This window comes from Hemicordylus capensis, chromosome 2, assembly GCF_027244095.1.
Source record: "Hemicordylus capensis ecotype Gifberg chromosome 2, rHemCap1.1.pri, whole genome shotgun sequence".
NCBI lineage: Eukaryota > Metazoa > Chordata > Lepidosauria > Squamata > Cordylidae > Hemicordylus > Hemicordylus capensis.
The window spans coordinates 426,408,597-426,436,153 of record NC_069658.1 but is presented as its reverse complement, the minus strand read 5'-3'; the positions used below and the strand labels follow the sequence as shown (position 1 = coordinate 426,436,153).

At 49.1% G+C, this 27,557-nt stretch overlaps 1 protein-coding gene across 2 annotated transcripts in view; it reads left to right on the top strand.

Annotated features, from left to right (window-relative positions):
* Window positions 1-6,389: 6,389 nt before the first annotated feature.
* The window catches only part of CACNB3 (calcium voltage-gated channel auxiliary subunit beta 3), a 36,898-nt gene continuing 15,730 nt past the window's right edge, over window positions 6,390-27,557 (top strand). The window contains exons 1-3 of one of the 2 annotated variants that reach the window (XM_053303299.1): window positions 6,390-6,833; window positions 19,781-19,903; window positions 22,545-22,667. In XM_053303299.1, the coding sequence (XP_053159274.1) occupies window positions 6,792-6,833; window positions 19,781-19,903; window positions 22,545-22,667 (288 nt within the window). In that variant the 5' untranslated portion in view covers window positions 6,390-6,791. Of the gene's footprint in view, window positions 6,834-8,089; window positions 8,563-19,780; window positions 19,904-22,544; window positions 22,668-27,557 lie in introns of those variants that run through there. The other variant, XM_053303298.1, reaches the window with a different exon arrangement.

The following is a 27,557-nucleotide window of genomic DNA, read 5'->3' as shown; positions in this document are numbered from 1 at the left end:
GAGCACATGATGTGAAAGAGTCAAGAGGGCTCTCCCTCCCCTGCACCAGACATGTGAAGTTGCCTCAGACTGAGTCAGAGCATCCATCCGTTTCGCCCGTTGCTGTCTATTCTTCCCAGCAACAGCTCCACCAGCCCTCAGGTGGAGGTCTTCCAGGACCTGGGATGCAGGGGGGTGGGGAGAGCCGGAGACCGCGGAGCAATAGCCGCTCGCCTGGATCATCTGGTTTGGGTGGCCTGTGTCACCTCTCTTGTTTGATTGCAAAAGATCTCTGTGTGCCTAAGGCAGGGGGCCAAATGCTGCCCCCCATGCACACACCCTCCCCCCCATCTAAATCTTGTAAAAGTGGGGTTGGGGTTGGGGAGGGCAGCTTGCAGCCTCGCTGGCACCCCAGTCATCTGCTGTCTGAGGTGACTGCCTCACCTCGCCTCCCAGAAGGGCTGCCCCTGCTTCACACAGATATCTCTTCTACATCTTTGCAATGAACTGTGCCCCCCCCCCCCGGGAACAGAGAGATCATTTAACCCCAGGCTGAATTGATGGTGCAAGAGCAGGCCACTTTTCCCCGGTCACTTGGCAACCCAATTCAAAGCAAGGTTCAAGGGCCTGCTTTTAACAAGAGCCCGGCCAGATCAGGCCTTTCTAGTCCAGCATCCAGTTTCCCACTGTGGCCAACCCCCGATCCCTCTGAGAAGCCCACAAGCCGGAGATAAAGGCACTCCCTCTCTCCTGCCATTGCTCTCCTCCTGCAGTTGGTATTAATTGGTTATGCTGAGGCACGACCTGTTTTCTGAGGCACACTTTTGTATACATTGATGATTAGGTTGCCAAAAAGCAATGCATTTCAAGAGCATTTGTACTCATAATAAGCAGAGGTAGAGATGCTGTCAAGGAGCAGTCACGTGATCTGAACCAAAATGAGTGGGGGGTGGGGCTGCTCCCGCTCATTAGATGGCTCCCTTGTGGGCGCACAGTCCCTGGCTCAGGAATTAGAGCCACAAATGCATGATGACAATGAGAGGGAGTATCTAAGCTGGGAAGCTAATTTGGGTAGGGGCCCTTGTGGCCCTTTTGCCAAGTACCCCAAGCCATAATGAAGCTGCCAGATAAGCTGAAAGTACATACGACTGCTCCCTGTCCAATGTAAGGGTCTATTGTGGATACTACTGGGTGCACACTGAACATAATGTGTGGATCACCGTACACGCGTACAGACAGGCTATTTGCATAAACCGTATGCAGAACATTATACCTGCCTGAGACATAATGTGTGAAGCCCTAAAGTCCTCTGTGAAAGGAAAAGGCTGGTTCTGGGTCCCTTTGACTGACAGAGATCCCTGCCACAAGCAAGCTCAGGCCCAGGATCCGTCTCTCCCCAAATGCTGAGAGAAAGTGAGGGCTCCCCCACCGCCTTCCCTCCTCCACCCCGCCCCCCCTTCTTCTTTCGGAAAGTGAAGATGCTTCTTATGTCCCCAGGGCCCTTGTTGGCATCTGAGAGCATCCATTAGCAGCCGCTCTGACCCCCACCTCTCCAGGCTTTGTGTTTTCTTATTTATGAAGCCGCTCTGAGGCAGCCAAATGGAAGGATTTCCCACATACATACATCCCTGCTCTGTATCCCCCTCTCTTCCAAAGCGGAGTGACTCACAATGAGGGTGAGAAAGCAAAAGGATTTCAGAGCGGCTCCTCAACCCCTGGGCATCACTGAGCAGAACTCCAGTGTTGCCACACTGAGACAGGGAGGCGGTGGGGGAAGGGGGGAGGTGCAAATAGGAAGACACGAAGCATTCCTCTCTGAGACAAGGCCTGATCCTTGCATCTGCTTCGAGTTATTGTCTACACTGACTGGCAGCAGGAAAGACTCCTGCCTCAGGTTTCAGGCAGGACAAGAGTCTTTCCCAGTCTTACCTAGAGATGCCAGGGATTGATGGGCTGGGGTGGCTTCTGCAAACTAAGCAGATGCCCTACTACTGAGCTACTGGGCTGCAACTCTTAATTCCACTGCCACAGGCCCCCCCCCCGAATCCTTTGGCCTGTGTGCTTTCCATGCTAGCTGCTCAACAGCAGCAAAATGCCTCCATTCTGGCAAATTGCACTGAAAACATAAACAGTAGGGGGAGCAGTCTTGCAGCAATTAACAACCTGAAAAAACAGCAACTTCCTTATGCCAGATATACGACGTCCTAGCTCTATATCTCAGTGATTAAATTCAAGGCAAGGCATTGGAAATATGAACAGCACCCTGCTGTCCACGTAGGGGACAGCGGTGTCACAACGCAGGAAGTGTAGAAGCACACTTCCAAGATCCGTTGTGACCCCGTTGCAGAGTCTAATCTGGAAAATGCCCTGTTCTCTGTAGGATGGCTCTGCAGAGCTTATAGCAACCCCCTTCCCTGCCCTTAGTGAGCACTGATGGTAGCAAGACACATTCTACTGCCCCACCATAGAGCAAAGGGCAACATGCATTGCCCAAACAGAAGAAATGCAAAGGCAGATACTCTTTCCAGTAATCACAGCGATACACCTTGCCCATCACTCACTCTTTACAGGTAGGTCACAAGACACCACCAGCCATCCTCGCCCACCTGAATTTTCCCTGCGCTTAAATGGCTACATTTATGTGTGCTGCACATTCACCCCTTTTGAGATCAGGCTATACACAACCTTCTAGTGTGGACAGGACATAGTTCAATGAAAGCACACACACCCCATATTATATCTACAACAGTGTGGAAGGAACATTGCCATTTCTCATCATGTGGCTGCAAGTGGGAGATCATCAACTGGCTAGTGTCCGCCTAGAAGTGCACTTGATCTCATGATCTGAGGATGTTGTAGGGCACGGGGTGGTGGTGGATATAGAATTGATTATTGTGAGGAGACTGACTTCCAGCAAGGGGACATTGTTGGGAATGGAGCTGGGGCAAAAGTACTGATGGAGTTGGCTACTCCAGTCTACAAGTGTGGAAGAGGGTGTTCCGGTTCCTGATACTCCATTCCATAGTGGAATTTCCACTCCCCCAACATTCCGTCACACTTTAGAATGACCAACAAGCAGAACCCAGGCAGGGGTCATCAAGGGCAGGAAACAAATTGAACCCTAACCATTCTCCTCAACTTTATATTTTCTGAATTGATATATTTTCTCACTCTACATTTTCTGATATAAGTGAATAATTCCAATGGAGGAAAGCAAAGAGAAGAGAGGAACTAAGGAGAGAAGAGAAAAAGATCATGGGGGTGGGGGTTGTTACAGGAGAGAAAGAGCAGAAGAGGGATAATGGAGAAGAGTGTGAAAGGCAAAGTCAACATCATCCCCAGCAAAGTGGAGGGACACAGACAGAGAAGCAGAAGCCAGGGAGGAATAAAAGAAAGCCAAAGGGATATTGGAATGAGGGTGGGGATGGGGTTAGAGAGAAAAGGAGAGATGGGAACATTTCCAGAGAGGGGATACGAATAAAAGACCCTGAAAGATTAGACTATGTAAACGAGCATCCTGCTTCTCACTGTAGCTACCCAGATGCTTCTAAGAACCACACCAGTAGGGTGTAGGAGAGGTGGGGGGAAGAAGGGCACAGTGACCAAGGATAGGGCAATCAGCTGGACAGATCCCTCCCTTCAGCCTCTTGCAATATTTCATGGGCCATTTCCTAGTCATTTATATATAGAAGATGGCTTTGAACTTTTGCTTGTTCACTCTAATTCCTTGTACTTGGGAAGAAAGCATGGCATCATAACGCACATGGGGTGCCAACCTGCGGTGCCAACCTGGAGAATACTGGAAGAGTGAGGGGCAGAAGAAGGAAGGCCCCCTTCCAATCTGCTTGGTGGCCCTTCAATATGCCACTTGATTCTTGATGTTATATTGTGCATGAGTCAGCCCTGTTGAGAACAATGAGATTTTGTCCTGGGTTAGATACTGAACTAAAGTAGCCATGGTGGAGGATCATCCCACCCACCCAAGTGAAAGGAACAAGTGTAGGACCAAGAGGCCCTGAGCGCTGGATTGGGTGCCTTGACTATTGGGCCAGTGCACAATATGGGACAGTTCCCTAAAAGAGCAGTTCTCAGAACTAGAGGGATTCCTCAACACCAGGGATGCTCAAGCTTGGGTCCCCAGATGTTGTTGGACTACACCTCCCATCATCCCCAGCCACAATGGCCTTGGCCTTTGGCCATCATAGCTGGGGATGATGGGAGTTGTAGTGCAACAACATCTGGGGACCCAAGCTTGAGAACCTCTCCTCAACAAGATTTCATCTATCAGTTTCAACCCTTGGCCCAGGAAGGATCACGACAGTGTTGCAGCCAGGCACAAAGATCCCATCAGAACTGACCCTACACTTTGAGAATCTGCCACAAAGCCCCATAATGCAGCAGGCCCATTGCACCATGGGGCAGAGTGTCCCCACCGAGCACTGCACAAACATAGGAGCTGATGAGCCACAAGCTGGTGGCATGTATGACTCCTTGTGATGCTTCAGGGCACAGCTGCAGGAACCTACTGGCCCACAACAATCTGCGCACCAACTGGCTGTTGGCTCCTGGTACTACAAGAGGATGGGTCACAGCAGACATGACGCATGGCACGTACACACACACACACACACACACACACACGCACAAATGGTCCCACGAGAGCCTGTGAGTCAATGAGATGCTTGTGTATAGTGCCACACAAGCCAACAGTGTGTGGTGGGAGAACCTGCCATGCTTATGATGCACCACTGCACAATTTGCTCATGCCCTGGAACCTGCAGGCTACTTGCTCCCCATCCCATGAGTGCTCCTGGGGCCTGGCTCCCCCCTCACCCCATGAGCTCTGGACTGGGCTCTTGATATAAGTGGGTGGTGAGCCAGTCAGTATTGCTGCCGGCCAGCAAAACAGACCCTCTGCATGTCTCTCTCCGACTCAGGTGTTCTCCTGCTCAGTGAGGTAATAATGTGGCACCATTCCTTGGGGTGGATAGGAAAATAATAGAAGCAGAGCAATAACCTAGGAAGTGAAGTGAACTGGGTATAACGTAACCAAGAATGGCAGCATGGGAAGGTTAAGGCAACTCAGTGGAGGTGGGCTCAGCTGTCAGGCTACCCAGAGCTGCTTAAGAGTCCCAGCTTGGCTGGCAGCACTGGCCACAGTGGCTCGTGGCCTGGTTCGCCGCAAGGGCATGCCTTGGAAGCGGCTGGGTGTGTTCTGTATCCACTTAAAGTAAAGCGTGCTGTCGAGTCAGTGCCGACTCCTGGTGACCACAGAGCCCTGTGGTTGTCTTTGATTGAATACAGGAGGGGTTGACCATTGCCATCTCCCGTACAGTATGAGACGATGTCTTTCATCACCTTCCTATATCGCTGCTGCCCGACAGAGGTGTTTCCCACAGTCTGGGGAACATACCAGTAGAGATTTGAACTGGCAACCTCTTCCTCGCTAGGCAAGTTATTTCCCGGCTGCGCCATTAGGTGGCGATGTATCACCTTGCCCACTAGCAAATTACCCCCCTCATCCTTTCCCAGCAGCCAAGGCCATGCAGTGCCCCCTGCTGGCTAAAGAAATGCCTTAGCCAGGAGCACTCCATCCAGCAAATGGTCCAGTCGGACAATCTCTACAGTAGCCCCCGAACCAGCGGGGTAGCTATAACTGAGCGGAAGGGTTCCGAGAGCCTGGGCCTCGGAGCTCCTGAGGGCCTCCCAGCTCCACCCCTCCCTATTTTCTTCGTTATCTCCCTCACTCTGAGGGGCCACTGGAGAGAGGGGCGAACAGGGCCCCCTGTCTCCTAGCTACGCCCCTGCCTGGAGGGAACAACTACCTTCCCCCCGTTCTCCCAGCCTGGACTCAGCACTCCAGCGCCATTCGCTCAGTGTCTGTCCCATTCTGCAAAGTGACAAGATGCCTCTCCGCCGCCGCGAGGACTGCCGCCCCCTTTCCGTGGCACCTCCGAGCTTATCGGGAAGCCCTTCCTTTCCCGCATAATCATTCCTGATGGGCAGAGACTTCCGAAGTTGCTCGGTGAACGAGCACTCTGCACTTGCTCTGGGGCCCGGCCCATCTATGCTTTTGTGTTGAGCCCCTGACAACAGATGCCGGGTTTGAGCTCTGGTGAGCCATGGGCACAAACCAAGTCCTGCGTGGGGTGGGCGGCGGGAGAAGAGAGCGGCTTCCAACCACCACCCCCACCCCCACCACCCCGCGTAGCTCCCCTGGATTTGCAGTGCCCCCGCCCCCCTTCATATTTTGAGCATCTGGGAGATTTGGACGGGAGCGAGAGGGCTGGGTCATCTTCGGCATCATCTGCTCTCCCTCCCTCCCTCCCTCCCCAGTGCAGAAATCCCCACCCCGCTGCGAGAGGATACGAGATGGGGAGGGGGGAGATGGCTGAAGGTAGGAGGCGGAGTGGGGGGCGGCGAGGACGCCAGCCGCCATAGGAGGCTGGCTGGCTGGCTGGTTGGGCGCATCCCCCCACTAATGTGATTATCTAGCGCCTGGCACGTCCCCGAGTCCATTATCGGAACGGCGCGTAGCGGGAGGAGGAGGAGGAGGAGGAGAGAAGGGCAGGCGAAGCGGAGAGGCGAGGCGAGGGACGCGCGGCGGCGCGCACAGCGATCGGCAGGAGGAGGAGGAGGAGGAGAGGAGAGCGAGGAGGGAAAGCGGGAGCAAGGAAGGCGCCGGGAAGCGGCGCGGCAGGGAAAGCAGCGGGGGCGGGAGGCGCTCCCTCCCTCCCTCCTTCCTTCCTTCCTTCCCTCCCAGCTGGCACCGCACTCCGGGCCCCGCCGGCCGGCTCCCTCCCCGTCCGTCTATGTCTTTTTCTGACTCCAGCGCAACCTTCCTGCTCAACGAGGTAACTTAACAGGCACCGCGCAGACGCCGCCACCTCCCACCACGCCGATCTCAGCCCCCCTTGCCTGCCTTCCCCGCCTCATTCCTCTCCTCCCCCCCCCAGCCATGCGGGCCAGGTGCGCCCCACCCCCCTGCCCTATATCCCCCACCCGCCGCCGACCCTCATGGCAACTCCTGGCAGATCCAGAAAGACCCCGGGCGGCGGGGTGGCGGGGGGAGAGCGGGGGGGGGGAGGGAGAGGAAGGACAGGCAGCTGTGCGTCTTCCCCGCTCTCTCCTCACACGGACACACATTCCGGCTGTATTGTCTTGATTCTGGGATGGGGCGGCATAGGATGTAAATAGGGGGTGTTGCGAGAGGGCGGTGTAGAGCCCCCCCCCCTTACAAAGTCTGTTGTGAAAAATCTGGGTGGAATTACTGGGCATCTCCCCAACTTTGAACGGGAAGGGTGGAGTGGGGGAGCGTGAGTTGCCAGCAGCTCTCTGGCAACGAGCTAGGAGAGGCATATGGAGGAGACAGAGCTTGGGGGAGTCGCAGGGGGGAAATCCCCATCTGGCCCCATTTCCTGCAAAGCCATTTCCCTTTCCTCCTCCGCTCCCTGCCCCTGTCAACCTTGTCCGTCTTTAGGAGCCCCTTTGAGCAGGCGGCGGTAGCAGCAACAGCAGCACCTGTCCTAGGATGGGATGGGATGAGGGACGGGGAGGGGAGGGGGAACCCACCTCTTTGCCTTAGCGGTGGGGAAAGGTTTGGAGTGGGAGCCTGGCTGGGCAAACCGGAGTGTGGAGCCAGCGATGTCAGCAGAGGTGGTTTGGGCGGGGAGGGGTTGGGTGATGGGGTCAGTTGAGCCAGGGGGCATGGGAAGCACTAAATGGGCGCTTAGGACCAGCTCAGTGATGTCCAGGCCGTCCGGATGGGTTGGTGGTGGGACATCAGCTGGCGCTGAGAGAAGTGGGGAATGGGGTGCCATGAACTTCCCTTTGCCTTTCCCTGCATTACTCTCCAGCCATTCCTTCGTGCGTCCGTCCGGCATTGCATAGCCCTGTGCTGCTGATCTAACAGACAAGAAGGTGTCTCCCTCCTCCATCCTTTCTTTGGGGTGCCTCGCCTGCATCCTTTCTTTCCTCTCCGGGGTGGATCGGTCTTTCGGTCTTTATGCCCTTCAGCTCTGCTTGGAGGCGGGAAGAGGGACAAAGGTTAGTGGGCGCTGGGAGGTCACTCCTTCCCCCTCCTCCAGTGGGCTTGCTCTGCCGTTCGGGGCGCCCTCTTTCTCTCCCCTCTCCTTCCTTTTGTTTCCCCTCCTGCACTCTGCGCCACGCCCCTTGGCACCCCCGCCAGTCCCTGGGCTGTTGCCCTAAACGGGTGCAGACAAATCTGGACAGTCCAGTGGCTATGCCCGCCTCGCTGCCCCCCCCCTCCATACTTGCCCGTCGTCTCTGTGCCTGCCCCCAGGGGAGGGCTGGTGGGTGGGCGCTATTGTTTTTGCCTTCGCTGCGCCGCCGAGCTAAGAGCGAGAGCATCTAGGGTGGGGAATCTGTCAGAGAGCGGACTGAGCAGCTTTGCCACCAGATCCCATCTGCTGCCCCCAACCCAGGTAGGGCAGGGGGCACAGCGCTGCTGGGCATCCATCCAATTGGAGGAGCGACCACTTTCCTTCCCCCCAGTTCCTGGACGATTCTTTTTCCCCCATGTATGACGACTCCTATCTCCATGGATTCGAAGACTCTGAGGCGGTGAGTCGACAGGCTGGCAGAAGAAGGGGCTATTTTAGGCATGGGAACCGCCCACCTTGCTAGAACCTGGCAGCCTCCTGTTTCTTTAGGGGAGAGGTGGGCTCTGGGGCTGTTGAGACAGGGCTATAAAGTTGGGGCAGAATTAGAAAGTCCATGGTGGAGCCAGGGGGTCGATGAGAGATATCAGAGTAAGCAGCTATTTCTTGCACAATCACAGGTGGCACCAGGGTTAGCTGGACATCTTAGATGATGGAGCAGTGCGGCGTGCTGGGGGAATCCCTGAGCTATGGGTGGCGGGGATGGTAAAGGAATTGTTTTCCTTGCCTTCTCCTTGGATGGGGGGTTGGGGACAGATGGGGGCTGGAGGTCCGTCCCAAGAAGCAGAGGAGAGCGGCTTTAGGTAGGTGGGGAGCCCTCGCGTCTTGGGGAAGGGAGGATCTTTCCTCAAATAGCTCCCCCTGCTGATTGGTGAATCCAGTTCATTTAGGGTCACCCATTTAGATGAGTGGAGGGCCAACTCTGACATGTCCCCACAATAGCTGCTTCTTGTCAAGGGTGTACGTTGTACTCTCTTGAGCCATAATGCAAACTCCTTCCATCCCTATGAGTAGCCCTTTTGTGACAGATCCTTAGCTGGATTCAGGGGTGTAGTGGAGGGGGGACACACAGGAACGGAGCTCCAGTACTTCTCGGCTTCTCTGGCTTTTGGGGTGGCCATGGCCATGGGGGCTGTCATGGAGAGCACCTTCTGCACTTCTGAACTGGCAACGACATCGCTGGCTGGATCTCTTTCTATATAGGTTGGGACCAGGATGAGGAAAGTGTCAGTCGACCTCAAAGTGGGATCCCCAAATTAATTTCATTTTGAAAGAGGAGGTGGTGTTTTGGCACATCCATTGTGGCTGTCACCTAGGCATTGAGGTGCCAAAAAAATCCTGGATGGAAAGCTTGTAGGGCTTTGGCTGGACACGGGACTGGGTATGAAACGGATTCACTAGGGAGACAATGGAAGGGCAACGGGGGCATATGGCTAGGGAAATCTTCAGTGAGCCTGTTCAGCAGGTCTGGCCTGCACCTCTTTGTCAACCTCTATAGGAACCCATCAATCATAAGCCAAGTGTGGGGCTCCCTGCGTGATGCCGGAACGGTTCTTATCATGCCCAGACCTGGCACTTCCTGCCCACCTGGCTGGGGTCAGGCATCCACAGCTGCTCTGCTTTGAAACATGTGGGCGGGTGCCGGCAGGGGCAGGCGGGTGATCAGATGACATGACGGAACTGGGCTGTGGGGGGCTCTGGCATTTCCCTGCGTGTCTGCCTGAGCTGTGCTGGGGGTAGGGGGAGGCATGCCCAAGTGCTAGAAGTGTGAGTTGTTCCCTTCTCTCCTCCTTCCATTTCTTTCACCTCCTTTCTCAATCATAAACACTTTTAAAAAGACTGTTGCAAGGTTCCCCTCCCTTTCTTCTCTTAGTGTCTGTTGACCATGTTCATTGTGGGGAGGGAGGGGAGGTGGAGAATTGGAACAGCTGGCATAGGAGCAGGTGGTACTTGGGGACTGTCATCTTCCCATTCTCTCCCCTGTGGCTGGAAAGATGTCCCTGACTCCTAGGGGCCAACGTCAGGTTCCTAAGTGTCCAGAAAACCTGGCACCTGGGGTGCTTCCTATGACCCTCGCTAGTCGTTACCTCCATCTCAGCCTGGTTTCCTGGCTTACAGGAACTGTTTGTGCAGATTTGGGGGCAAGAAGTAGCAAGTCAGCATGTGAATTGCAGTTGATGGGGGGAGAGAAAGAAGAGGTGAGAAACAGATCAAAATCCTACTCTGATCCTAACCGGGTAACTTTGAATTCACCAGTGTAAACCTAAGCAAAACAAGCTATCTGGTAGGAGAGCAGAGAATAGATCAGCTTCTTATTTCGGGACTGCAATGCTGGGGGAGTTAGTACTTCTTTCCCCACCCCCATTAAGAGCTCTGCATTCCCTTTTCTCCCCCTCATGTGCCCTTAGAGGTGTTCAGAGGCCGTCATCTCACATATCCTATGATCCCCCCCCCCATTCATATCAGGCTGTATCATCAAGTGACAGCCACCATCCAGGCCACCTCCCTGTCCTTGCTCTGATCCACGACACCCCTAACCCTTCCCTGCAGTGCATCCTGGGGTATGCAGCTGATTGTCAGTATAATCTCTTTCCATGTATATTCTGGAATTAAAAGAAGGAAGGTCTTTTGTGCTTCTCCCCTGCACAATGAGACAGAGGCATGCCGAGGGTGACTGGTGTGGCGGGTGAGATAACCAGGACGGGAAGGAAGCTTGGTAAAGTGGTGCTTGGTGCGGGGAAGGGGCGGGGGAGGAAGGCTTTGCTGCTCATTGACAGCTTGGATCTTAAGCTCTTTGGCCGAGAGTCATTTTCCTCTCAGGGGGACAGTAGTTGCAGCTGTGACAACACGGATTGGGCCAGAAAGCTCTTCTCTGTTCCACTGTGGGGGAAGGGGGCATTTTAAGGGTTTTCCATGTATGGCTGCAAGTCGAGTTCTGATCAGGCCATCCAGAAGAAGCTGTATTGGTACATGTATGCTCCTCTCTGGTACCTGCACACCAGGCATGCATCTAGTGAGAAGGACTCCCTAGGCTTCTCAAACTTGGCTCCCCAGATGTTGTTAGAGTACAACTTGCATCATCTGCAACTGGGGAGGATGGGAGATGTAGTCCTGCAATATCTGGGGATGCAAGTTTGAGAACCCTGGCTCTAGGGCTTGGTTTGAGCCTGACCTCAACATTTAAACTCTGGCACTGGAACCTGTTTCAGGACTGTGATGTGAAGTGGTGATAAGCAGGAGAGAGAGAGAGAGAGTCTTTGACCATGTGCAAAGTGCCTTTCTCATGCCACTCTAACTACAACCAGTCTCCATGCACCTGACATGACCTCCAGTTGGGTTGGGGCTCCAATTGTCTCTTCTGTAGGAGTGAAGCATCAGTTACCTCTGTGGGTAGTCATTAGGGATATGTCTCACCTCTTCCTCTCATAGCTTCCATTCTTTCAAACCAAAGGCCAGACTCCGGCATGAGTAGAGAGGAGGCTTGTTGTACACATATTGTATTTTGTTCTACTCTTTCCCTTTTCCTAGCAGTGGAAAGTCCAGAACAGTCTTTACAAAGTCAGTTTCCTTTGGAGAAAAGAGCACGTGGTGCCTTCTTCATAAGGTATTTACAGTGTACAGGTTGAGCAGGCATTATAGGAACAGAAAAACCAGCACACAGGCAGGCAGCATTAAGTTGCAAAGGAAATGTCCATACCCAGATTTTCAGCTGCCTGACAACATATTGCATACAAATACATTTAATAAAGGCCTGACCGTGGTTGTGTTTTTTTGTTTTTTGTTCAAAACAAAATGAAATAATTTGGGGGTGTTGTGATTTCAAGTGGACAGTCAAGAGGTGAGAGGGGTGCTAACTAACCCTTTTCCTCCCAGCTCTTTTTTCACTCAAAATCATCCCCATTTCCCAGTGATTTTGCATGGTGGTCAGCAGGGAAAGGGTTAAGCAGCCCCCCACCCACCCACCCCAGACATTCTGTACAGAATCACGGCCTCCCTGCAGCTGCTGCTTTTCTTTTTCAAAGAAGCTGCAGAGCTCTGTTCCATGCATGCGAATGAGTTTATTTGGAGGGCCTTCCACCCCATCCTGGGAGGCTGGCATGGCTTGCTTTCTGAATGCTTGAAACAGCCATTGCAGCGTCCAGTTGGGTTTGGTTCGGTGGGTTAGATCAACTCGTGAGCATACCGTACAAAGGGAGACCTAGGGCTCACACCCTGTGGTCCTCCCTCATCCCATCTCTGATCCAACCACACCAGCCCAAAGCAGGACTTTGAATAACAAGGACACCTTGGGTCTAAGCAGGAACTTAGCTGCTTGGGACTGGGTGCTTCATCACCATTTTGGGAGTCTCAATATATCCCAGAGTGTTGGCATATGTGGTACGAGGAGGAGGGAAGCAAGTGATAATAATTCTTTCTGCTGGAGGTAGCACCTGCTCACTTTGGACTTTCCCCTTTCTTTTGTTAAATCTAAAGGGTGCATTTACAGCTTTTGTTACTGCTGCCATGGCCAGCTTTTGTTCACTTAGGTGATATAAATTTACAATGCACTCAATTTCTCTCATTAGACTCTGGTGTTCCTGTGGCTAGCAGCCCTTCTTCTCTCTCTTTTCCATTCACATCAGACTCCACTGGGGGCTCCTTCATGCACATGCCTTCCCATCGACTCACACATAGGAACATAGGACACTGCCATATACTGAGTCAGACCATTGGTCTATCTAGCCCAGTATTGTCTTCACAGACTGGCAATGGCTTCTCCAAGGTTGCAAGCAGGAATCTCTCTCAGCCCTATCTTGGAGAAGCCATGGAGGGAACTCGAAACCTTCTGCTTTTCCCAGAGCGGCTTCATCCCCTGAGGGGAATATCTTGCAGTGTTCACACATCAAGTCTCCCATTCAGATGCAACCAGGGCAGACCCTGCTTAGCTATGGGGACAAGTCATGCTTGCTACCCCAAGACCAACTCTCCTCTTGCTACCACAAGACCAGCTCTCAGAATCTGCTCATGCCCCCTTCCCTGAGCAAATTTAGTCTTCACATTCCATCCCAGGATCTCCAAATGTTGCTGCTGTTCACCCACTGCTGCCTTGCATCTCTCCCTCTTCTTCTGTTGCTGCTATGATTTCTTTCCCAGTGCTCCTTTGCTTCCTTGTAGCATCAGATCTCCCTTGTCTCCCAGAGATGCATTTAGGTAATTTTGGCGCCTGGACCTAAAGGCCTCTGGAGCCCCCGCACCCCGCATTTCAAGTTGAACATCATCACCCTATGGGATGGAGGAGGGCTGGTCTTGTGGTAGCAAGCATGAATTGTCCCCTTTGCTAAGCAGGGGCTGTCCTGGTTGCATATGAATGGGAGACTTGATGTGTGAGCACTGGAAGATATTCCCCTCAAGGGATGAAGCCGCTCTTGGAAGAGCAGAAGGTTCCACGTTCCCTCTCTGGCTTCTCCAAGATAGGGCTGAGAGAGAATCCTGCCTGCAACCTTGGAGAAGCCGCTGCCAGTCTGTGTAGAAAATACTGAGCTAGATGGACCAATGGTCTGACTCAGTATATGGCAGCTCTTCCTATGTTCCTATGTGCGTGCGCACACACACACACACACACACACACACACTGACACATGCAGTATTTGTGACACTTAGGTTCTTAAGGGCACAAACAGCAACTGAACTCACAAGAGTGTAAGCATATAAAACATATTTATGCAAATATGCATTCGCAGAAACATTTCAACATGTGACACAATGTAACATGTTCTCATCCCACATATTTCTTTCCCCATTCCCCCCCCCCGCCTGCCCCGTCTCTAAAGCAGAGGTCACACTCGTCTGCCTGAAGCAGTGTGGGCTGGTGGCGTGGTGACCACACCACCTGGGACAGACTAAAGAGGATTTGGTGGCCCGCAGCGGGTGTGGCGGCCCTGGACGTCCGCCTGGAAGTCCAGGGGTAAGAGCATCTCTGCTTCCTCCTTCACCGCATGTGGCTAGTGATGTATGTTTTTTCTAAGGGGCCAAATCACAAGTTGGCAGGATTTTCACTGGAAAAACAGCAGTGTGTGTGTGTGTGTGTGTGTGTGAGAGAGAGAGAGAGAGAGAGAGAGAGAGAGAGGGGTGGGGTGGGGTGGGGTGGGGGGAGAGGATTCTCCCCTTTCTCCTGCTCTGTGGTCCCAATCCAAGCTGCTCTATTGCTGCTATTTGCAAACACTTAAAGAGAATCAATACCATCTCTTTTACCTACTAGTTTGACCCAACATTACCATGAGTGCCAGGTTATGAGTTGGAATGGAAATAGTCCTTCCATCTGCTGAGGCCCCAGAGGTGATCCTTCCATGCTCATCTAGAGATGCCTAGTGATAAAATACCCTACCAGTCCCTTCCTGTTTTAGTCCCTTCTTTGGGGAGCGGCATGGCAGGTTTAATCTGAGCCAGGGCTTAAGTCTAAAACTGCTTTTGAAGGCAAGGACTTCACTTTGCCCTGACACCTTTAAGAATAATTTAAGCATACTTAAAAAAGAGAGCGCTAACCTGTGTTATAAAAGTAAGAAAACAATGATGACAACATAGTAATTTTTTCCTGATAAACTGAATTTATTCATAATTTTTTGGAATAACAGTTTCTAGCCCAAGGCTGAGGGAACATTCTAATATTGTGAACTTTAGAGCTTCAGCCATATTAAGAAATGACAATCCAGTGATTATATTTTGCAAATACTGCATGACCTATCAATATGACATATCAATAGGGGATACACGATGACCATTGTGTTTAATTGTTTTTTAAAAATAATAAACACTTAGGCTGTATATTAATACGGTTGAGAGCTCAAAGTGCTTAACATGCATTATCTTGTGATTGTTACAACAGTCCTGTAAGGTAGGTCAGTATTATTATCTCCATAGGCTGAAGCTGAGAGACAGTGGCTTGCTTCAGGCCACCAGGGAAGTGATGGTTTGAGTGAGATTTGGAACAGGGACATAGGAAGCTGCTTTACACTGAGTCAGACCACTGGTCCACCTAGCTCAATATTGTCTACCCCAGGGATTCTCAACCTTGGGTCCCCAGATGTTATTGGACTTCCAACTCCCATAATCCCCAACCAAAGGCCACTGGGGCTGGGGATTATGGGAGTTGGTCCAATAACATCTGGGGACCCAACACTGAGAATCTCTGGTCTACACTGACAGGTAGCTGCTCTCCAAGGTGTTTGGCAGGAAGCTTTTCCCAGCCTTGCCTGAAGATGCCAAGGACTTATCAGATCCGTTTATTTGACCCCTTTTTAGAGCTTTTTAGAGCGGTAGAGCAAATGTTCTACCATTGAGCTAGAGCCTCATTCCTATGACTTCCTAATTCATAGCTTAGTCTTTTTGCCATCGTGCTATACCGGCTCTTGTCAATAGATTCGTATTATATTTAAAAAAAAAAAAAACTGGAGAGGATGAGCAAGCCACTGAGAATGTGCAAAGTGGGGACCACTGAGTCATCCTAGCCAAATCCCACACAGAGGGATGAGGTGGAAAGGATTTCAGGCAGGTTTAAGTCTCTGTCACTGTAGTCATCATGTGTGTATATTCTTTTTGGGTAAATCCTATCAGTTCAGTGGGACTGATATGGAAGCTACTATGTACAGGAGTGCCACCTAAGTCTCCTTTTTGAAAAATTACACCTGGGAAAGGGGATCTGTTTCCCCTCACCCTTAAGAAAGAGGAAGCCCTTTGGTTTGGCTGGATCCCTGCTCACTGTCGCCCATTTGTACATTTGTATTCTTCTGTATGCTGCAACATTAAGCTCATGAACAGGGCAGGGAGGGAAGGGGAGGTGCTGGGATGCCACAGCTGCTGCTCATTTGCAGCAAGTTCTCGCCTGCCTCCTCTCCCCAGCAGACACCTCCTTGTCCTGCAGTGACTCCTCCAGGGCAGAGAGAGACTTTCCCACACAATACCATCTTGTGGAATAGCAGGTGGGGTGAGCCTCAGCTAGCAGAGACCACAGGGCCGGCAGAAGAGAAGGCTTTTCAGAACACATGGCGGATGGGGTGGCCGGAGCTGGGTGCTCCTATCTCATTTGCACACCTCTGAGGGTTGTTTCAGAGAAGATTTTTAACGTCCTTCACAGAGAACGGAGCAAATCCTGTGACTGGCTTCTCATCTGTCTCGTTCACCACATGTACATGCGGCAGGGAGCCACGTTTGGTGGCTGCTTTCTGCTGTGTGTACATAAAGACAGGTGTGTGTGTTAATCACATGTGGGATTTGAGCCGATCTGTACATGGAAGAGACCTGTGTGCAGCAGCTCTGAGCCTGACAGCAGCATCCTGCTTCTTCTCCCACCTCCTCTCAGAGCATCTCTCTCTTACACACATACATACACACACACACACACACACACTGCTTTAATGCTTCTGTGCAGAAAAACGGCTGTGTTTGCTCAGTCCCTGATACTGTCACATCTTCCCTGTAGCTTGCGTTGCTGTGGTGCTGTCTCCCCTTCCCCTCCCTCCCTGGCGAATACCACCAGCCCCATAGTGCCTGTGGGGGGAGGGGATGTCAAAGCTGGCATTCAGCCCCTGTGCTGGTTCAGCATCACATTTTTGTACCAAGCTGTTGGGCGTAGGAAGGGAGGGCAGAGAAGATGGCTTCACAGGGCAAGATCAAGAAAAAGCAAAAGAAATCCTCCCACCATCCCTGGTTCTGCTTCAGGGATACCTTAGGAATCGCACATATCTTAAGGTGCATGGTGGTATAATGTCAAATTAAATTATTTCAGAAAGGAGGATGTATGTAAGACAACCTTCTGGAAGCAGTGGTGGAGTTAGCACCAAAAATAGGAGCATGCTTTGCCATGTGTTTTCATGCATCTTAAGACACAAAAACCAAAATTATAGTAGGATATTATGGGTACGAACCCTGCCTATGATCCCCTCCCCTTTCTTTAACAGGTAATATAGAAAGCAGCAAGGGTTATCAGATTCCCTTTGGGTCTACAGGGAACCTGAATACCCTTGCACCTTTACGTTGTTCCTGCGCCTTTAAGTTTTTATGCAAAAGGAAATACTTATTGCCCCATCACAGCCGAGAGAAGCTACTTTGCACTTGTCACAATTTGCCCTTCTGTGCAGCTATTAAAAAGTGTAGGATCCTGCTTTTTGTCGTGCAGCAGAGAGCAACAGCAGGGACTCAAGGGTGTTATGGTTTAGCCATTCTTAGTGGCACCAGAGGAACTTTCCCAGAATCCTTTTGGGCCCTTTCTAGAATTGCCAACTGGACTTGTTTTTTTTAACAGAACTCACTAGATTAGAATATCTTCCCAGAACAACCCCTCCTCACCACACATCTTTCTTTGTAAAGATTACTGAAATAGTGTGTATATAGGGCTTTCTATGTGCTATATAAATTCTAACTATGTTGTTATTATATACCTGTATTATTCAGGAGAAAGAGAGCATTCTGCTACAGTAGCTGGTCCTAGGATGGCAGTCCTGGATGGTTCCCTGGTAACATCAATTGCTGGTGCCAACAATATCTGGATCATTTGTTAAATAAACACTACCTAGGTTTAGGGACTAGCCCTCAGGCTATCAGTGATTTTGACTGGCTAGAGAGGATGCTACTGTTTACCTCTTAACCCTCTCCTTGCTTGGTCATATCACTGCCTCTCAAGAGGAGGAGGACATGCGTGGGCAAGTGTCCCCCCCCTTCTTTCTGTTTCAGAAATCTAATAGGAACACAGCTCACCCACCCCTAAATGAACTTTGCCCCTTCTGTGTCCCCCTCAATGTTGTTTTTCCCCGGTGCCACCACTCCTGTCTCTTCTTTAATCTTTAGTGCCACACATCCTATCATATGAGTTATGGTCTCCCTGTTAGGCTTCTGTACAGGGATAGGTATTTGCAATCAGATGCAGGGTTAGTCTGAATCATATACTCTCTGTGGCAGAGTGGGTTAGGGTTAGGTGTGTTAGGGTTAGGTGTGTGTGAAGCCGGAGGGGGGCAGGATTCAGTGTAGTGTTTTGTTTTGATTTGTTTTGCTCTACATTTATTTCAATCGGTGCTTTTTAACTTAGGCCACTTCTGGAGCTGGAATAACATTATTAGGCCGTTGTTGGCTCTGGAGTCTGCCAGAAATAGGATTTTGCATAAGCCAGCTCCTCCCAATTCTACCCATGACATACCCATATCTCCACCCTGTTTGGGAGGTTTTCCGAACTGCAGTGTCGATACACCACAGCATAGCATTCAGCCGGCATAGAAGTACAGGTGCATCAGTGTAGTGAAGACAATGGAGGCGTAGCTCTAGTTCCATCGGTGGTAAGGGGCATACACCAAATCCTATGCCTCTTAACTCCCCCTAAGATTGTGTCAGTCACTATCCTACACTATACTGGTTCTTATTTCATATGCTTCAGCTGCCCCTTTAACCAGGAATGGTGCGTATGTTCTGTTCCCTATCCCTGCTGTATCACTGTCCCTATTTTTGCCTTTTGGGGAGATTTTGGGATGCCTTTGTTGTTTTTAAAATTCGTGTTCACACATGGTGTACCTCTTTCTTTTCCATTACCATCCCACTGCAAATGTTGCTGAATGCGTTTGAGTTGCAGCTAATCCATAAGTACAACCAGATCCATTGTGAAATGAAGCATCCTATTAAATATTCTATCTCTCTTTTAAAAGGAGATTATGGCTGCTTCGCTAATGCACCTGCTTCCAAAGTCAGCGCAGGACAAGTTGTTGCAGATCAAATAAATACAGCATACAGAGAAGGGCTTTAAACAATATGTAATAATGTGTGTGCGTGTGTTGAGGGGGGGTACTTCCTGGCAGTGATCTCATACTAAAGATATGGTAGGCTATATTTACCCAAATAGAAGACAACCCTGAATTTCAGTCAAACCCCCCCCCACAAAAGAGGTTAATTACAGGTATAATAAGTTTTACCTGTATTTACCCAAAAGGAACAGGACTCTGAATGTAAGTCAACCCCCCGATTTCTAACACCAAAAAACTTGTATTGGATTTAGATAAAAGCAGTATTACAAGTACACAAGAGTATCTCCCTTTTCAGCTGGGAAATATTGGGGAGTATGTAACTTGAATGTTAAGGCTGTAATCTTAAGCCAATTTACTGCTGAGTAAATAGGTTAGGATCCGGCTGCAGGTGACTGAACATCCCCACAGCTGGCCTTCTAAGCTGGGTTCTGAGTAGTGGTTTTACTTCAGCAACTGTAGGCTACTAGGCCCTAGACAGGAAGTGTGAGGGGGGAAAGCATATCTGTAGGTACTAAACAACACATCATTTAATACGACGGTTGCTGAGGTGGCTGTGAGTGCCACTCCACTAACCCTACTAGTCTGCAATCAGCATGGTGATGTGATTCAAGGTGATGCTCACAAACTCCTCAGTCAGAAAGTCTCTGAATTCCTCATCTGCAGGATTTAATTCAAGGGGGAAACCACTTCTGTGGCTCCGGCTCCTGCTCCTTTTCTGTCGCGTTTGTTCTGGGGGAAAACAAGCCCATCTCCAAATATAGGGAAAGATGTTTCCAGGCCTCCCAGCACACATTAGCAGGATGTATCCCGACTCCCAGTTAGGAATCGGTCACCGCACTGAAGTGTTCACCGTGTCCTCAGGGCTCCGCGGACTCCTACACCAGCCGGCCATCGTTGGACTCCGACGTGTCGCTAGAGGAGGATCGCGAGGGTGGGAAGCGCGAAGTGGAGAACCAGGCCCAGCAACAGCTTGAGAAAGCCAAGGTAATGAGTCAAGAGAGCTTTACTTTGGATGGTCACAGAGAGGACTCTGGCCCATGGCACAACTTGACCAATGATGAATGGATTTTTATCAAGGTGTGGTAACAAAAAAAAGAGTGAAAAGAGAATCCTCTTTATGTGCCCCTCATATAAATGTAACTGCATTGCTATGTCATGCACATTCTGGAAAGGTAAAGGACTATTTCCAGTTTATCTCTTGAGGACACCTTTCAGGATAGATGTTCCTCTGTTTATCCCTACAATGACTGCATGGTCTGGAATCATGTGCTCCATACATGTGATCCCTGTTTCTGTTCTTGCTAATGCCGGCATTCTCTGTAGCACCCGAACATCTGGGAAGTGGTTGGGTTTTCCTTCTACCAGTTTGCTGGGTGGTACCATATTTGCCCTTTTTTCCTGGATTCTGGAGACCACAGGTACGTGGGAAGGGGGCACCTTTGGCCTTCCATTCACTAATTTCCATGGTTGAAGCTTCTTCCCCTTTCTCTACAGTGTGTTTCTTTTAAAACATGTATACCTTGTCTAATTGCAATTTGCTTTCAAAGTGCCTTTCAAAAAATATACATAAACTGATGAAGTGATATCTGCCAGTGAGGAAACGGGAATGGCCTGCATTCAGATGTGGAACTGAACACACAAGGGTTACTTTGCATGTTCTGTGGCCACAGCTACAGACTGCGGGCCAAACTACACACAACATGGTGAACAGTCTCCTGTTTTTAGTTTTTAATATGAAAAGCGGCTGCCGGAGGTTGTGGGTTTGATCAGAGGAGTAGGATGGGTGGGAGGGAGTTGTATAACTTTTCCCCCTCTCCTCATTGCTCTCCTCAAAGTCTTCCCCAATTATTTTTCCAGCTTTGGGGGAAAATATGTGTGTCAGATGTTTGTTTGACAGGTCCGCTGCCACAGACCACCTGATGTGGCCCTGAGACCTGTGTAGCCCATATTACGTTAGGTTTTGAGAGCCAGTGTGGTGTAGTATAATGAGTAAGAGAATCCTCAGTTCAAATATTGCTACAGCCACTAACTCATTGAGACTATTCTCATGACCGCTCAAAAGCGGGCTCCCACGTTCGAGCGGTCGTGAGAACTACCGGGCTCGTGGATGAGCCCAGTGGTTCAGCGGTGGACAGCCCACCTAGATACCCTTTCCCCTAAAATGAGGTTAGCAGAGCGAGTGCTCTGCTAACCCCGTTTCTGTGATTGTGAGTCACCCTGGCGTGGCTCCGCACTTCGGCGACTCATGAGGAGACCCTTGACCGGGAGGCTAAAACAAGTCTCTTGGCATCGGGCGGCTCCCCAGAATGCCCCGTGCACTTGCATGGGGCATTCTGGGACTTCCGGGCAGCCCCTGATCCCCACAGCCCCAATCGACTCTGTGACGGAGCCAGTAATGGTGTGGGTGGTTGATTCAGCCGCTCAGGTCAGGCTCTCTGCTCATCTGTGGGGAGAGCCTTATTGAGGTCATTCACACAATCAAATACTGTGTTCTACCTGGCTTTGGGAGCTGTGTGTGCTCCCAGTTTTTGGTTGTGTGGAAGCAAGGTAGGAGGAAACCTGGGTAGAAGCTATTGTGTGGAAGAAAACCTAGGTAGCTTTCCCTCTTACTTTGCTTCTGCACCATCACTTCTAACCAGATTTTCCTCTTACCTTTCTTCCACACAAGCGAAAATTGGGAGCACATACAATTCCCAAACCCAGGTAGGACACAATTCTTGATTGTGTGAATAACCTCATAAAGTGGCTGTAGACAAGCCCCGTTTCCCCAGCTTCCTATCTGCAGTGTGTGGGTAATAATAGTGACCTGCCTTACAGGACTGTGATATGTGAAGTGCTCTCAGCACTTTTATATTTTGTCATTTGGAAGAGTTGGAAAGGCAGGAGGGTCATTGCTGATCTGGAGGAAGGCTCACTAATAGTTTTTATTTAAGTGGTGCAGGTTTTGATGCTTTTATCTAGAGTGTTATTGGCGTTGTGGTGTTACATAACACCAATAACACTCTATTGGTGCTTTGGTTATTGCTGTTTTATATCTGATAGATGAATAGTTTGTAAATGTTTGTTTATTTATTTATTTTATTTGTTAGCTTTATCAAACTGAGTCTTCTTGTATTTTTTATCATTATGAACCATATCAAGCTGGAAAATGGGACAGACATGTAAAAAAGAAGAAGAAAAAGAAAAAAACCTCTTCATGGCCAGCTGCAGGATACTAGGGGTCCCACAGAAAAGAGACCATAAGTGGATCCCTTTAGCCACTATGGAGCAGGGGGATGTACAAATGCAGGGGGCCCCTAGAGCCTTCTCCCCCTATGACTCAAACATGCAAGCAAAACCACATGTCAAATGCTACATTGTTCCGCAGGCCAGCTTGTGTATATATTTGGCATCTGTTTCTTTCGACTGAGGGCAGTAGCAGGCTAAAGGACTACAGAGACCACGTTGTGCCTTACTTAGAAAATGTGATCCAGCTTCCTCAGTGGGCCCCCTTGTCCTCAGGTCCCTGGCAACTGTCTTTACTCTCCTCCGGAGCTAGCCATGGTGATGACTGACTGATTCTGGGATGCATTTGGACAGCAGACTTGACAATGACACCCCCTTTTTTATTTGTTTGCTCCCTCAGCACAAACCAGTCGCATTTGCTGTTCGTACCAATGTCAGCTACTGCGGTGCTCTGGATGAGGAATGTCCTGTGCAGGGATCTGCCATCAACTTTGAAGCCAAAGACTTCTTGCACATCAAAGAGGTGGGTGGTGGCAGGTGGAATCGGAGACAGGTGGAAGCGATCAGAAGAACCTCGGTTGCTTCCACACTACTAGAACTTTCCCTGAGAATTTCCATCCTGTATTCACTCACTTTTTACAGAACATCCAAATGACATTGTGTTAAATGTCCGCATCTTTCCAGACCTCATATGTGGCAAGATTTTTATTGTAATCAGACATAATTGCAGCAGCACCAGCATGACTAAGGAGGATGGACAAATTTATGTCGAGGCTTTTCAGGGCCCCTGTTCCTTTAATTAAACACTTCCTGTTTGCATGTTCAGCCTGTTTTATTAGTTGTTTCCCAGTGAGCAGGGATTAGTGGTAAATAGGTTATTAATTACTCAAGTGTCCATTTCTGCTCCTGGAAGGAAAGGTTTATTTACTGGTTCCCTCTCTTTATTTTGTTCTTTTTTTCATTTCATTTTTTTTGCAGGGGGGAGATTGCAAAGTAGTCCTGTTTTACTAGTAAAAGAAGAAGAAAATGAATGTAAATCAGTAATTCAAGCTTTCCTTCCCCTCTCAGGGAGAGAGAAACTGATATTCTGGGAGCAGAAACTGATATTCTGACACTGGGGCAATTGAGGAGGCTATTCAAGGAGCAGTTAATAGGCTATTTATCACTATCTGCCAACCATCCTCATTAGGAAGCAATAAGATGAAAATGAACCTATGGAGAAGAAACTTTTTTTTTTTGCTTTTAAAATTTTTTATTGGTTTTTACAATATCTTAACAATCCCATTACATCTAATTAAGTAAATATAGACTTCCCGCTCATCAATCTGCGCGATTCATTAACTATACAAATCAACCATTGCTATAGTAATTCAAAATATATATCCTACACATTGCAAACTCGATTTTGCTCTAGCCAACCTGCTATTATTATTAAATTTCAAACCCTGCTGAAAGCTCCATATTAGAAAAATAGTTCTTTATGTATAGTAAGAATGGTTTCCAATCTTCTTTAAAAGATTCCAGGTTTTCATCCCTTATCAGTACTGTAAGTTTTGCCATCTCAGCATATTCCAAAATTTTTATCAACCAATCTTCTTTTGAGGGCATTTCATTGTCCTTCCATTTCTGCGCATATACTATTCTGGCTGCCGTGGTTGCATACATTAAAAATGTTAAATTTGTTCTGGAAAACTCTCCTTGCGTTATTCCCAGCAGGAAGGATTCTGGCCTCTTAGGAAATGTCATTTAAAAAATTTCCTTCAACTCATTATATATCATATCCCAAAAGGCCTTTGCCTTCCCGCAAGACCACCACATATGAAAAAAAGTTCCTTCACAATGTCCACATTTCCAACATTTGTTTGGAACATTTTTATACATTAATGCTAATTTTTTGGGTGTCAAGTACCACCTATACATCATCTTATAATAATTTTCTAAAGTAAATTAAAATAAAATTTTAAAAAATGGAGAAGAAACTTTTAATTAATGTTGCTGGGAACTTTTTCTGAATGGGACAATGAGCCAACATTGTCGGCAGTTCTTGTCCATGGGGACTGGGGCTGTATCTTAGAGGCAGAGCACTAGTTTTGCTTACAGGAAGTCCCAGGTTCAGTCCCTGGTGGTTCCAGACAGGGCTGGTCAAGACCCATGCTTGAAACCGTGGAGCACCTCTGTCAGTCAGAGCAGACAGCACTGAGATCTGCTGAGGTTTAGTGTTGATACGAAATAGTTGTATGGAACCTCCATTTGTATTCCACTTATTCCACTTCTAGCTCAGCAAAGCTGAGAAAGCTCTAGTGTGGAAGCAACATTTGTTTTCAGCAGCAGCTTCACATATCTAGGAACTCTATTCCCAGAGGAGGGTGGGGGACAGGATGCTGCTGTTGATCTGCTGGGGCAGGGCTCCAATAGTGGTTTACAGTGCAAGGAGGAGATCTGGGCTTGTGGTAGCAAGCATGAATTGTCCCCTTTGCTAAGCAGGGTCCACCCTGGTTTGCATTTGAGTATGTGAGCAATGTAAGATATTCCCCTTAGGGGATGGGGCCACTCTGGGCAGAGCAGAAGGTTCCAAGTTCCCTCCCTGGCATCTCCAGGATGGGGCTGAGAGTGACTCCTGCTTACAGCCTTGGAGAAGCTGCTTCCAGTCTGTGTGGACTAGATGGACCACTAGATGGACCAATGGTCTGATTCCAATTTTACTCCACATTAAACCTTAATGTGTTCAATGAGGTTTTACTCCCAGGAAAGTGTGCATAGGCATGCGGGCTTGAAGACCAACATTGAGCATCTTCCAGAAGCAGTGTATCCAGCCTTTTAAACTGAAATTGACTTTTGATGGCCAGGTATAGGATGGGATAAGACAAGGAGGAGTGCAATGAACATAAGTGGATTTAAAGGGGTTTTTTGCTGCTTAAATTTAAAAAAAAATATATTGTTGTTATATTTGGGATACAAAGCAAACAAACTACAGTCGTACCCATTCTCCCTGGATATCCTGCCCCTCTTCCATGACCCAAACCCAGCAAATGAAAAGGAAGAGAAGGTCAAGGGGGTGCAAGGGTGCGAAGAAGGAAGAGAAGGCAAGCCAAGCCACACAGAGAGACCCAGAAATGGGTATGGGGGTGGTAATCCACATTCAAAATGCTGTAAGAATCTACAAGAACAGCCCAAGGCCTATCTTGTCCAGCATCCTATTCAGAGGCACTCTTACCCCTGGACTTTGGGGCCGAAGTCCAGGGCCTCCAGACCCTCTTTGGGTCCCCAAATCCTCTTTAGTCTGTCCTGGGTGGTGTGGTTTGTGCCCTCAAGAACCTACGTGTTAAAAGATGATGCTTAACTTGCAGCGGGGGGCGGGGGACTCCAACGACTTTTAGGTCCAGGCTCCAAAATTACCTAGGTGCACTTCTGATCCTATTTCACATAGTGGCCCACCAGATGCCTCTGGGAAGCCCACAGGCAAGAGCTGAGGACATGCCCTCTCTCCTGCTGTTGCTCGCCTGCAACTGATATTTAGAGGCATCTTGCCTCTTAGGCTGGAGGTGGCTTATAGCTCTCAGACTAGTGGCCATTGATAGACCTGTCCTCCATGAATTTACTTAAGTCCGCCTTAAAACCATCCAAGCTTTTGGCTGTCACCACATCTTCTGGCAGAAAATTCCATCGGTTAATTATGTGTTGTGTGAGAAAGTATTTCAATTTGTCGGTCTTAAACTTCTTGTCAGTCATTTTCATGGGATGATCCTTCATTCTAGCATTGTGAGAGAGGGAAAAAACATTCTCTCTTTCCACACCATGCATAATTTTATAGACCTCTATCATGTCACCCCTCAGTTATCTTTTTTTCTAAACTAAAAAGCCCCAGGTGTTGTAGCTTTAGCTCATAAGCAAGGTGCTGTAGGCCTCTTGTAATCTTGCTTGCCCTCTTCTGCACCTTCTCCAGTTCTATAATGTCCCCTTTCTGAGTTATGGTGACCAGAACTGTACACAATATTCAAAATGTGGCTACACCATAGATTTGTATAGGGGGAATTTTGATATTAACAGTTTTATTTTCAATCCTCTTCCTAATGATTCCAGGCATGGAATTGGTCTTTTTCACAGTTGCCACACATTGTCTCGACATTTTCAATGAGCTATCCACCATACCACAAGATTTCTCTCCTGGTCAGTCAATGACAGCTCAGACCCCATCAGCATATATGCATTTTTTTGCCCCAATATGCATCATTCTACAAAAGGAGATCCTTTTGGAGCTCCTCACAATATGTTTTGGATTTCACTACCCTAAATAGTTTGGTGTCATCAGCAAATTTGGCCACCTCACTGCTTACCCCAACTTCTAGATCATCTATGAATAAATTAAAAAGAAGGCAGATCTGGCCACGGTTACCCACGCCTTAGTCACGTCACGGCTGGATTACTGTAATGCGCTCTACGTGGGGCTGCCCTTGAAGAATATCCGGAAACTGCAGCTAGTGCAAAATGCGGCAGTGAGGGTTTTATCCAGAGCTGCCCGTTGGGAACATATCACCCCCATTTTGAAGGAGCTGCACTAGCTACCGGTTCGTTTCCGGGTCCAATTCAAGGTGCTGGTTTTGACCTTTAAAGCCCTAAACGGTTTGGGCCCGGGGTATTTGAGGGACCGCCTGCTCCCAAGGGTTGCTGCCCGCTTGACGAGGACATCTGAGGGGGCCGTGCTCCGGGTGCCGACAATGAGAGAGGCCTGGCTGTTGTGCACTCGGGACAGGGCCTTCTCTGTTGCTGCCCCCAGACTCTGGAATGCTCTCCCAGTGGCCATTCGTTCCTCGGACTCCATCATGGCTTTTAGAAAGCTTGTAAAGACTTGGCTTTTTACCCAGGCTTTTACATAATCGTTTTTACTGCTGCTTCTGGGTGTTTTTATTTGTTGTATTGTTTTATGCCTGTTTTAATATGTTTTTATACTCTTAGCATGTTGTTTTTATTGTGTTTTTATTGTATGTTTTTAACTTTTGTAAACCGCCTTGGGGCTATATTTTAACGAAAGGCGGTATAAAAATGCAAAAATAAATAAATAAATAAATAAATTAAAAAGCACTAGTCTTGTGGTAGCAAGCATGACTTATCCCCTTTGCTAAACAGGATCTGCCATGGTTGCATATGAATGGGAGACTACATGTGAGCACTATAAGTTATTCCCCTTAAAGGATGGGGCCGCTTCCTCCCTGGCAGCATCTCCAATATAGGGCTGAGAGAGAGTCCTGCCTACAGCCTTGGAGAAACCACTGCCAGTCTGTGAAGACAATACTGAGCTAGATAGACCAATGGTCTGACTCAGTAGAAGGCTGCTTCCTATGTCCCACTGGTCCCAGTACAGATCCCTGGGGGACCCACTTTTTCTTTCCCCCATTTAGAGAATTGTCTATTTATA